The 13328-nt window shown below is 31.0% G+C and overlaps 1 protein-coding gene across 1 annotated transcript in view; it reads right to left on the bottom strand.

Annotated features, from left to right (window-relative positions):
• Window positions 1-1694: 1694 nt before the first annotated feature.
• The window catches only part of SNX2 (sorting nexin 2), a 69179-nt gene continuing 57545 nt past the window's right edge, over window positions 1695-13328 (bottom strand). The window contains exons 9-15 of the mRNA XM_090276618.1: window positions 12798-12911; window positions 12451-12544; window positions 10920-11125; window positions 4648-4791; window positions 3370-3450; window positions 3183-3254; window positions 1695-1847 (exon numbers count right to left, since the gene is read on the bottom strand). Coding sequence (XP_090132744.1) covers window positions 1797-1847; window positions 3183-3254; window positions 3370-3450; window positions 4648-4791; window positions 10920-11125; window positions 12451-12544; window positions 12798-12911 — 762 coding nt within the window. The 3' untranslated portion in view covers window positions 1695-1796. The remainder of the gene's footprint in view (window positions 1848-3182; window positions 3255-3369; window positions 3451-4647; window positions 4792-10919; window positions 11126-12450; window positions 12545-12797; window positions 12912-13328) is intronic.

Genomic DNA, 13328 nt, shown 5'->3' with positions numbered 1-13328 from the left:
GAAGACTGATAGGTGGAAATAAGCAGATGTGGGAGAAATTAAATCCTGTTAAAATGTTTGTAGGTATCAGAGGCTCATATAATTTACTTGAAATTTATATGAATAGACTCCTTTTCTTTTAGTAAAGGTTGTTAAGGGGAATAAGGTCTGGAATGAAGTGTGGGTCTGTGAACTCTTTAGCTTGATCAAAGCTAAAAACATTTATTTGAAGATACTGAATGTTCTAAAGAATATACCATTGTGGAATGAAATATTTCGGCTTAAATAACTAAGTTATTACCCTATATTCAAACTGTATCTTTGGAAGTAATATAACTATGTATATGATACTAGGACATCATTGTAGTGAAACTATTCCCACTAAGCCTATATTTTGTTCAACATTAATGGAAAAACAAAATATATACAACCATGAATTACTCATTTCTCAAAAATTTCTAAGTTATCTCCAATAGAAGCAATAATACCAGGATATTTTTTTTCCTGTTCAAGTCTTTATTATTAACCGATTATGTGTTAGGTACTCTTTTGGGTTCTAGGAATATAAATGAGTAATACTTCCAGTATGCTTAAAATTTCAACTAAAATAAGTGATGGAAGCAAACATATCCTGAGGATACTCTACTCTGATATATTAATTGTATCTAGTAAGCTGCTCAAGAGGACATACCATGTCTCACTCTGCTGGGAGGAGATTTAGCTGTTAAGCTTAAGGAGTGAGACATAAGAATACTTTCTAAAAAATAAAAATAACTCTAATGCCAGTCACAAATTAAACTTTCACCAGTATTAAGAATTAGATAATAGTCATCCAAACAGGATACAGAATAGGCAAGAAGGTTGCCAAAGACAAATTTCATGAAATTTGCTCTGTGGATTCTTGACCAGTCATCAAATCATGAGATATTTTAGAATGATACCATTCTTCGTCAATTATAACCATAGACAATTGACATTTAGTTTAAAACAAAAACAGTCAAGGAAATAAATTAAATATATGCAAAGTCTTGGATTTTGAAAATAATAGATGAGTAAAACCCAAAAGGCTTGTAACAGAGGTACATAAATACATTTCTTCCTAATTCTTAAACTGGGCCTTTATGATAGGGATTGATAAAAATAAGCAAAGATAATTATTCTCTCCTTTACTCAAGACAAGAGCATTCTTCAGAGCTGAATCAAAATATAAATGTTCTTTGGTTTGTGGTAACTGCATAAGAAAACTTAAGCTTCATTTAGTCATTTAATGATGAGTTCAGCTCTGTCAATAAAAAAAAAACATTATCTACAAGGTAAAGTCTCTTCCCATTAAAAATGCTTTAAAAATGTTTATATACCCGAATAATTTGTTACTAACACTTCACAAGGAATATAATTTTATTACTGCAATCACAAAATCATAATTTCTGTACAGGAATGTATAAGTGAACATTAATCAATGCATTGATAATTCACTTCATAAAGAGGGTGAACATACTACAGAACATATTATAAAGAAAAAATATTGTAAAATTTTCTGGCCTTGCAGTGCACTTTTTAGTGCAAGTATTTAAGACACAATAGTGTTCAATTCAGCAAAGTATTGCAGAATGTCATGCCACAGTCCACTTAATTCAAAAAGGGTCAGGACATGCAGCTTGTAATAAAATGTGTGTGTGTGTGTGTGTGTGTGTTTATATAAAAACCACATGTAATTCATAAAATATATAGTGGTTTATTTAGATGGTTTTAAATGATTTCACTGTGGAATCAGTATAACTGGAACAAACATCCAAGATCTTAACAGGAGTAATCTTCTAAGCAATGGCTTTGGCTTCAGGTAGGAATGCCTCCCAGTATTTTATCAGCTGTAAATGATAACAAAAATAAAAAATATTCTCATTACCTTTTTGCTATATATATGCATATGTCCTGTACAGCATTAAAAAAAAGAAATCTATGGAAATAGCTAGTAATGATTAACTTTTACTAAAGTCTGGTTCTCAAAATTATTTTAATTCCCATCTAAAGTTTGTCAATATAATTCACGCATGAATAATTTAACTTAATTACTTCTGGCTAATCTGTTTTTGATGTGAATATAATTTTTAAAATATCCAAAAAATTTTTTTGATTTATGCAAAACTGCAGAGAAGCAGATTATCAGTATAAATTAAGTAAGATTATCTTTAATAATAAAACTGCAATGAGCTTTTCCAATGTAAAGTGATAACAGCTAAATCAGAGAACATTTGTATTGTATGTTACTGCTAGCCAAAAAGAATGAGAAAAAAGGAGAAAGAAAAGAGACACTGGGCAAAAGTTGGAAAAGAGCCTGGAAAGAATTAGCTGCCAGTCTTTCCTGGATAGTCCAAAAAACAGAATGAAGTATAAACTAATGTTAAGTTTAAAAAAATTACTTTAAAAACAAGCTTATATGACTTATTTATTATAGTAGTTTAAAAATCTGATCTTATAAATTAAGTAGTTAAGATAAAAAAAATATAATTTGAATATATAATGTCATCACTTAACTCAAAAATTATATAGGCAAGTTTCTAATCCAAAGATCTTAAAACTAACTGGAGGAAGAAATCCTTCTGTTCAAGACATTAAATAATTTGATCCATTACTCAAAGTTTTATTAAAATACACAGGAAAAAAAACCCTGCTATTATCTTGTTAAAGATTTTTACTTAATGTAACATGAACACCATGGTCTCCTCTAGTTAAGGAGACAAATGCCACTACTTGTGGCACATAATCACTACCAACCCCACATAAAATTTAAAAAGAATCAAAACAACATTGTTTAAAACCATAAGAATAGTATTTTTAGTTTAAGTTCTGTCTCTTAGGAAAGTGAAGAACTTACTAGTTTATACACAGGTATGATCAATAGGGAAAATAAAACTCGGAAGATAGGCAAAGGGAAAACTTGCCCAGTATGTGCTTTTCATAGCCTAAAACTGGGAAAAGTGTATCTTACCTAGTGGTTTGAAAGAGTAGGGGCAAAAGGGACCTGAGAGTTTCCAATTATTTTAACTACCATTTTTTCCTTTGCTATTACAGGTTTTCTCTACTTAATTTCTTATTCCTCTTTAAGTATAGAAGTTCTTTTCACGGATTATCATCTTTAAAATGAAAAAGCATACTAAAAATAAAATCTGCAAGAAGTTTATGTTATAAAAACATTAGCTTACCTGTTGTTGTGTTTGAACTAATGATTCTAAGTACTTGATAATAACAGTTTTAAAATCTCTCACTCGTTCTTTCTGTTAAAGAAGAATACAAGAGAAAAGGTCCATTAGTACATAACTAAATTTGATTTTACCATAAAATCACAGCAAATGTGATCACATTGTTAAGAGAAGTGTAAATTATACTTGCCTCAAATCTTCCCACTTCTTTTCTAATTGTTTTAGAGATTTGTTCAAAATCTCTTTCTCCTTGTTGTACTTTTGCCTCCCACTAATAAAAACAAACAAAAATGTGCAAGTTTTTTTATGTTTGTCTCTAAGAAATGTATAGAATTAGCTGTCATGACCACTAAATTTAATGTAAGCCTGAAAACCCTGAGAAAGCTCAATACTGGCAAAGCCCATTTTAGCATCATTCAAGCTTGTATCTAACTTTCCAGTAGTAGAGATGCACTTCAGCTTTATTTCCATTAATATTTCATTGTCAGATTTACTTATGATTAGAATATTCTAATGCTTACTAAACTACAATCTCCACCATTGAATTAACTGTAGGACAGATGAAATAATTTAGATAATAAAATTCACTATCAAATCATTTAGCAGTGTTAGATTTTAATTTTCTCATTTTTTATATCATCAATTATTTCAAAATTTATCAACTACATTCTAATTTCAATACTACATATTCATCGCAATTTATCTGCCCATGGAAACTCTTTAAATTAGAAAAATTGTATGATAAACTTAAAAAAAAAAAATTTTGCAATGGTAAAATGTCTGTATTTTTTAAAAATTGTGGAATTATGTTCTACTAAAGACCTATTACTAAACATTAAGTTCAGTACAGAAACAACAAAATATGATTAGTGACCAATGAAACAGCTAAAATAAAATAACTGAAGACTTAAGCTATGAAATGGTATTTCCCATTATGTAACCAAAACACTGGTACATACTCTTCCAGGAGCAGGTACATTTACTTTGAGTAATATAAAGGTTGTCCTACCTCTTCAATTTCCTTATTGAAGCATGGCAAAAAAAGTGTATAAATTATAATAAACTTATACAAATTTACTAAAATACCATATATAATACATATATATGGGGGATAATGTTGCCCGTAAAGCTAAATGAGGGACAAGTCCGCTTCTAAAACTATTTTTAGAAACAAATTACTGAAATCAAATTACTGTACTCATCTCAAAACAAATATGTAATTATTAATTAAATATAAATTTAAATAATTTCCTTGTTTATTTATTCCATGATCATGTGAAAGTAACAAGGGCCCTGAGAATATTAATGAAAATAAAATGTTAAGATAATTCTAACACAGTTTATAATATTATGGAAAAGTAGCTAGGTGCTGAATGGTTAGAAAAAAATTTATGAAAAATTATGCATAAATGAATGACTCATGGAAAATTTGAGTGAAGAGATAAATAAAGCATTTTGTATTAATCACCTCTCTTATTTCATTTTTAGCTTGCTGTATTTTATCTGGTTTGTTAGCAACCATCATTTTTGCCTCTGTTTCACGTTTTTTGAGCAAAGTAATTTGAGCATCTTCCCATTTCTGCCAGCACTTCATCCGATGGTCAAACACACCCTGTAAGTGAACGACATGCTGCTGTTAAGTGACAGTAACACCAGATGCACTGCACTGCGAAACACAATAAAACCCAGTATTGAAATTCTATTTTAATATAATGAACTACTAAAAATAAACATGCCAATATTAACAAATAAGTGAATAAATATCCATATTTATTTGCTTAAAAACAGAAATCCTGGTGACTGAATCAAATGTAAGAGCTCAGAATTTTAAAATACACAAAATCTATTTAGTCTTTAATGTTTTAAATGTGGCTTATAAGAAGATTTCTAACAGAGTTCTATGGTTTTCAAAAGGAAAATGCTGGTGTCATAGCTACATTGGAAGTTTTCCTACTAAATAATATCAAAATTAGATTTAAGTATTGGAAATAAGCCAGAAATTGAAAAAAGAAAATAGAAAAAACTCATAACAGAAAGTAAAAATGTAGTGGAAGAGATTACCAATAGCAAATAAAAGGCAAAGAAGTTAAAAAGTATAACAAAACAAAAAAAGTTCTATGCAAGATGAAGAGGGCAAACAAATATATATATGTATATTTACACACACACACAGGTGTATAATGCAGAACCAAAGAGACAGACAAAAAGGGCTGTAATAGAACAAATCAACCAAGTCTACTATTTTTTTTTTCCAATGGGTGTGGCAGAGAAAGAGTAAGTGAATAGAGAAAAATAAATAAAATATGACCATAAGAGAGTAGATTAAAAGTCTCATGAAAATAAAAATGATGGATAGTATGACAGAATAAAATAATCCCTTCTCTAGCTTGATGCTAGGGATATAGTCATATTACTTTAGTATTTACTAACTGAACAAATGAAGCAAGCATTAATAAATTGGGTAAACTAGAAAGCATGAAACAAGGATTATCTTCATCTATTCCAAACAAAGAGCTTTATGGATCGAGAAACAATAAATACATGCTCTTAAAGGGACCTGCTGAAGAGAAAGTATGTAGGTAGTGTACTTAAAAAATCTAAGCTTTAGAATAAAGTTGGCTTCGAATTCTAGCTTGGTCACTGTATGATCTTGGTTAAATTCATTTAATTTCTATAAGCCTCAGTCTTCCAAATATAAGGAGGAAAGTAGATCTATAATTTTGGATTAGAAATAAAATGTAGCACAGTGCCTTAACCTAGGGGACATTTAAATGACCAGGTAATATTATGAGTCACTTCTAAATAACATACACATATAAGTGTAGTTGATTAACTCAAGATTTCTACTAAAAGTGCAAATAGTAATAACTAAGCAATAAGAAAAAAATTGGACAGCATTTATATCATAAAGCATATTTTTAGAATGTGAGCAAGAACATTAAAAACTCCAAATCAGGCAAGCAGTATCCAATGTGATGAAAGGCAACCTGCAACCAGGATTACTCTATTCAGCAAAGCTATCATTTGCAATGGAAGGGCAGATGAAGTGCTTCCCAGACCAGGTGAAGCTAAAGGAGTTCATCATCACCAAGCCATTATTATATGAAATGTCAAAGGGACTTACTTAAGAAAAAGAAGATCAAAGCTATGAACACTAAAATGACAACAAACTCACAACTATCAACAACTGAATCTAGAAAATAAAAACAAAATCCAACTAAGCAAACTAGAATAGAAACAGAATCACAGGTAATGGGGATCATTTGGAGGGTTATCAGCTGGGAGTGGGGAGAGGGAGAAATGGGGATTAAGAAGCATAATTGGTTGGTGCAAAATAGACAGGGGGAAGTTAAGAATAATATAGGAAAGGGTGAAGCCAAAGAACTTCTGTGCACGACCCATGGACATGAACAAAGGGGGGTAGGATTGCTGGAAAGAAGGGGGGTACTGGGCAGAGGGGAGCAAAGGGGAAAAAAATTGAAACTACTATAATCAATAAAATATACTAACAAAAAAACAAAAACAAAAAAAACTCCAAATCAACCTGAAACTTAAGTAGTTTATCCCAAAGAGTTCTTAAAGATGGTGCACATTTTAAATTAACCAGGACAACAGACATTCTGGAAAAGCTGCTAAGTCAAAGCACCCTATCCATAGGTATTTAACTCCATTTTGCTAGACTTAATTTGTCATCTCATATAATTTCTCTTCTCACAGTAAGTGACTCTTACTGTCCCCACTGTCTGCTTTTCTTATATTTAAAAGACCCTATTTTCCTTAAAATAGTTATCATGAATTAATTTAGCTTCAGCCGATGTAATTTGGGCAAAAAATCACCAAAGTAATACATCTAACATAAATAGATTCAGTCACTACCATTTAAAACAAACAATTCCTGACTCTTACTCCCTATGCATACACATACACAAAACCAAAAAGTAATTAAAAATGTTAGGCCTTGTCTTTTTTTAGGGGAATGGGGCCATATCAGCTCTTCACTGATAAACTCTGTTCATTAACAATTTGATTACTTAAAATATGTACCAATACAGTGCAAAAGCCAACCAAAATGCCCTTGAATTTCAATATTAGCTTAAGTTCTAACTATAGGGTGGGGCAAAAGTAGGTTTACAGTTGTTCATATGGAAAATAATACATTAATAAATAATAATATAAGAATAAACTGTTTTACATATAACGATAAACCTACTTTTGCTCCATCCTGTATATATCAACTTATTTTTTTAATGATATACTAACTTACACTAATTTAATTGCTGATCAACTTATTATCTCATAATATTCCAAAACCATCACATCTTTATTGTGGTACAGATGTAGGAGCTATGGTAAGTAAGGCTACTCAAGTCAGGTTATTTCAGAAAAATAAAATTAATCTTAACTGTATAAGAATCAAAACTTACCCTCATTTGTTTTCCTACCCTTGTAACACTGGAAAATAAAAGAAACAGAACCATACTTGCTCTTCTAAAATGCTATCTTAAAAAGCAATTAAATCATAACATTTGTCTTTGTATGTCAAGATGATCTGCTCTAGAACTAGCTTCTTCTATGAGAGACAGATTTACATTGATGATCACTTTGGATTTCCACCCCCCCTTGCCAATTTATGTTACACATTTGTATGCAAGTTGACTAGGTTAGACAACACTGCAGTTGTGGAGAGGTTTTCCTGGCCCACCAGGAAATTTGATGATGCAATTTTAATTCAATTAGTACTATATTCTAATTCACTGAATCTGAAACTATGTTGCCCTTCCTGGAGTCCTGAAAGGATGCTGATTACTTACAGCCAAATGATGATTTTATTAAACTCCTCGGGAAACCCATTTACTGGGTGTTTTAAAAAATATTTTTATAAATTTAGATTCCCTGTAAGAATCCTTAATAAAGAGTTCTAGTGCTAAAAACATTCACAACCATTACCCTCAATCCCTGATGCTACTCCAGTGATTCACAGAAGATGAATACATAAGAATGCAATGCAACGAGTTTACCAACTAATAAACATTAGATAACAGTACTAGCAAAAACATGAAGTCTTAGATGTCAAGAGACCCTGTAGTGTAAAAAAGAGAAAACAAGAGTTTCCAGGATACAAGGCCAGGCCTAGGCAATATTTTGAACGGGTAAAATTTATCTTTCTTTAGGGCCCCATTTCTGATGTTCTTAGCTCCCCATTTTGGGTCTATATTTTAATTCCCAAAGGACTTCTAGTTTCAAAATTATCATTAGAAAAGCAGTCTTAGTATGGGTAAAACAAAAACCTTAGGAGTGTTAAACAGCTATTAGAAATAGAAATAAGAAAAAACAAAATAACTGAACAAAGAAAATTATATTTAGAAAAAGAAATGCAATGGCTTATTATTTGTAAAGATGCTTAAATCCACACTAACTAAAGATATTAAAGCATATACAAAAAATACCTTCACTGCTGAGTAGAAGAAGAAATACATAGGTTGATGGGAGTAAAAGAAATATAACCTCTCTGAACATCAATATGGCAATAATTATTGAAATGCATATACCCTTTGGCCAAGCAATTTACTTCTAAGAATTTTATGCCCAAAGAGTTATTATCAAAATACTTAATATTTAAGATTGGGCGGGTTAAATAATTCAAAGAACACCTATATACTATATGATGGAACACTATGCAACTATTAAAAATGTGACATTTGATATAGAGACCTCTAAAATAGTGAGTGAAAAAAAACAGGCAAAGGACTGTGCATATGCAATATTGTGCTCCTTTCTAAAGAAGGAAGTAAGAGATGGAGGGAGGAAGGAAGGAAGAGAAAGAGACACAAAGAAACAAAGAAAATAAATTAGCTTCCTATATGTGTATAGCTAATTGTGTAAAAACACACAAGAATCTAACATCATTTCATTAAAGGAAGAAAGACTATAGAGGTCTTAGGTAGAAAAGAAATCTACCTGTTTGGGCTGTTAGAATTATATGTGCATGTCTTTTTCTTCAAATACAAAAAAATTAATTTAAAACAAACAAACAAAAAATAAAGCCCAGAAATATAAAACCATCGCCCTGTTCCCTAACTCCTCAACTCCTTGGTGCAGTTGATCTGGACTAGGTTTCAGTAAAAAACCAATCTGAAAGAGTTTAATTTACCTCATGGTATAACCTGACCATAGCTCTTCAACATTTAGTCAATAAATCACTAATTCAGTATTTCCCAAAATGTGTTCCATATATATAAAAATATATTACATGGAAAAAACCTGTTCATATGAATTTGGAAGTCTCTAGATTAAACAAAGGTAAATGTTCATTATTTTTTTACTCCTAGACATTTCTGAGCTTTTCCTATACATTCTGAGTGTATAAGACAGTATTGTATACATTTATCCCCAAACTCAGATGACAGTGGTACATCTTTTGGTGTCAGTGTTCTATGGGACATAATATAACTGTAATTCCACAAAATGTAGAAGTAAAACTGGATGTAGGTAGAAAGAGGAAAGCTGTTTTTGAGGAATCAATATCCATTACACAGACAGGCCATCAGTGCCAGGGAGTATTTTTCCAGGTTAGAACTTCTCAGCAGGTGCCCCTTCTCACAGACAATGCCTAGCTTCCCTTTTTGGACCCATAGGTTTTTTGCAGGTATTATACTTTTTTTACTACAGCTCTTAGGCTAGTGGGAGCTCTGGAATGAGGTGAGAATAAGTGAGAGATACAAAGGAACCATTATCTATAAACTGCATTTCTTTATATCTTAAGTTACATATATATAAAATGAAGTATACTTGGATAACTGTAACGTATATTAACATCTTTAAGTAACTGTAAAAAAATAATTAACCACCAGGATATATAGTACATCTAAGAGTAAATACAAGCAAAACTGGTAATTTTACCAAACCTAAGAAAGCAGCACTCTTGAAGTGCTAAGAACCTTCTAGTAGACTGTCACCATTAGCTTGAAAACCAAATCCTTGATGAATATGCAATGTATCAAATGTTGTGATTGTAGAAAAACACTAATTCCATCACAGACATCAGCTGAAAAAATTTTGCATAGAAAACAAGAACTTTCTAGACGTTTGAATTCAATGTAAAAGGTAAATGTCCAGCTCCCCTGTTTCATAACTAATGTTCATAACAATAATCCAAAAACAAGATAAGATCTTAAAGTAGCTTCTGAAACATAAGATAATATTCAGTTCAGTTTAATTGTTTAAATATTGGATATAACTATGTAATATTGATTTCTATTAGGTAACTGGATTACTTTTCCAACTATTTAGAAACTGAAGATTGTTCATACTTAGTAACTAATCTAGTCCCATTTCATCTATAAATACAGGGTGACTACACATTTTGGAATATATACAGTCCAAATTCATTACAGCTATCGTTAAACATATTCATGCAACAATCAATTCTGGTTTGTCCTGCTTCTCATTACTGTTCTACTAATGATAATACAATCCAGTAGGTAGTATCAGTTCATGCTACAATGAGCATATAAATGCTACCAGTTAGTTGCAAACTTGTATTATGTAAATACGTAAGTAAACGTGTATTGGTTTTATCGTATTTGGCATTCCTCAGACCTCTTAAAAACATCAATTTTGTCTATTGTATTGTCCAACTCACAGGAAAAGCATTCTTTTAAGTTATGAATAATCAAATTCTTTTATAAACAAACCACTGAAGTGAGGAGAATTCAAGGAAGATTGCAAAACAAGGCTTACTTTCACTGCAGCAATAAGACGAATATAGTCACTAAGCAGTTCGGAAAACAAATAGAAGTCAGCAAAAGCTTGTTCTTGATGTAGCTGGTCTATCTTCTCCTCAACCTCTGCAAGCTGAGAGAGAGCTCTAGACAAAGCAGTATGATCCTCCGAATTTCCTAACATGGCAGCACTTTTAGCAAAGGCAGCTGTGTTGGCTGAAAGTTCTGAAATAGAAAAGTACCCACTTTTAATGTTCACTAGTAAAGTTTTAAAATATTGTATTGCATTTTTAATCTCTCTAAATTTTGTCTCTTCATGAATTGCTCAAATAATATTTTAAAATAATTAACATAGAACAACCAGTCATTAAAATGCCTTGGGCATAAATGCCAACTGCTCAAAGCTATACTGAAAGTTAGAAGAACCAAGCCAATACCCCCAGAAAATGAACTGTTTAGTAACTTAATAAAATAATCTGCCTCCCCTTTCTCTCCTAAAGTACTTATTCTATTCCTTAAAACATATGTGAATAAATATATTTATATTAAATATGAAAAGCATTGAGAACACACAATCGATTTATGCTACTTTGCCTTTAAACATGTGTCATTAAAAACACCTATAATTTTTAATGAGGATATTATTTAACCAACAGGAGGAAAGCAAGGTAAAGCTATACATACAATTCTCCTAGATCTTATTCCTTTTTTCTTTGTAATGCAACAATGCTTAGTGAAATATTAAGAATTTCTAAAGAGATTTTTAAACTTGGTCACTTTAGATACTTCAAATAAAAATAGATGTCTATAGACTGGTAGTGATTAACCAACACCTGCACTGCCCGTGCATTCTGTAAAGTGATCTAAAAGAACCTTAGAGCCCATTTTCTAGGAGATATAATGCAAAGAGCAAAAGGTGTTATAAACTGCTTTCAACAAATCAGATTTCTGTAAGTATTTTATTAAAATGTACTGCTGGTAATGGCACATACTAAATTACTTATCTAAAATTTTAGAAATGTGATATTAAAAGGCTTCTTTAAAAACAAACAAAACCAAAAAAGAAAACTCACCATGCAATTTAAAAATTGCAACTCAAATTTTCTATACATTTTTAACAGAACACCCAGATTTTTAAATACAATGCTTCAAAAGTGAATATTTCAATGTTTTCTAGAAAATACGGGCACGAAACAAGTATTTTAAAGAAAAATTCTAAATATCAATTTTGAATCTCATACGTTGTTATAATCAGTTACTAAGACATCTTCATTCATTAAATAGTTAATACGTTTAACAGAGTTAATAAAGTGAACAATTTTAATTTATAATCCAAAATGTATTTTTATAAGCTCATAATTTTCTACTTCTAAACTAGAAATTAAAATAGAACAAAAAATATCAAACAACAAAGTTGAGATAGAAAACATTCTCTTAAACTATGTCTTCTCCCTTCCATAATAATTTCAGAATATTTATTTTAATAAAACTTAATTAAATATTTCAATTAATTCATGGTATTAAATAAATAAATAACAAGGCAAACAAACCTTTCCTATGACAGACCAAGGCTTCAACATTGCCATGAAGTTTCCTAAGTTGCTGATCCAGATTTTCAAATTGCTGCTGCTTTTCTTCAAACCACTAACAAAAAAATGAAAAATGGAGCTTATTTATCCAGAACAAACTACTTTAAATTAGGTTACCAATAGCAAGTTCCATTTCTTGTTTTAAAGCAACAAATTAACCATGGATAACCATGGTGGTCAACTGATGTGGTTGAGAACTAAACTCAATAAGCAAATTAATATCCTATTTTCTACTTGTACAGCTTTAAAATGCAATTGTTGGGCTCATTAATTCATCTCATTATTCAAGTCGAAAAATCAGCTCTTACTGCATCCGATTCATTCATCTTGATTGTCATTTTGTTGACAGCGTCGGCAGCCTTGTTCACCATCCTCAATATTCCTGCTCCACTCAGAGCCTGTGTGTTAACTGCTCTAGGCAGCTGGAATTGAATGACAAATAAGGGCAAACAAACCGGTTAAAAGCCTGGAGGTTTAACTGGACACAAAAGGGATTGTCCCCTCTCCCTCCCAAAAAACAGAAAGGAAAAAAAAAGGAGGTTGTATTTTCTTCACTCTCATACATTTCAATAGTGAGATCTAATTTCTCAAATATACTACTTGTACATTCTCAAAGGAAAACTTAAAAAATTGACTTTCCATTTGTTTTTCTTCTGCACGTTTACATTTAGATGGAACAATAGTCTGTTTGTCAAAATATATTAAGTAATTGCCAAGCACCTTAACATGAGCCACCTGTTTGCTAGCAGAACTAAACTGTTTATAAGGAAAGAAGAAAGTCTTGAGAAAAATCTCCTTATGCTCAGTTAAGACTGTGAGTTTGAATTTCTAAAATATTC

Source organism: Furipterus horrens, unplaced genomic scaffold, assembly GCF_987537825.1.
Source record: "Furipterus horrens unplaced genomic scaffold, mFurHor1.1.pri manual_scaffold_5, whole genome shotgun sequence".
Taxonomy (NCBI): Eukaryota; Metazoa; Chordata; class Mammalia; order Chiroptera; family Furipteridae; genus Furipterus; species Furipterus horrens.
This window is presented reverse-complemented; position numbering and strand designations above follow the sequence as displayed.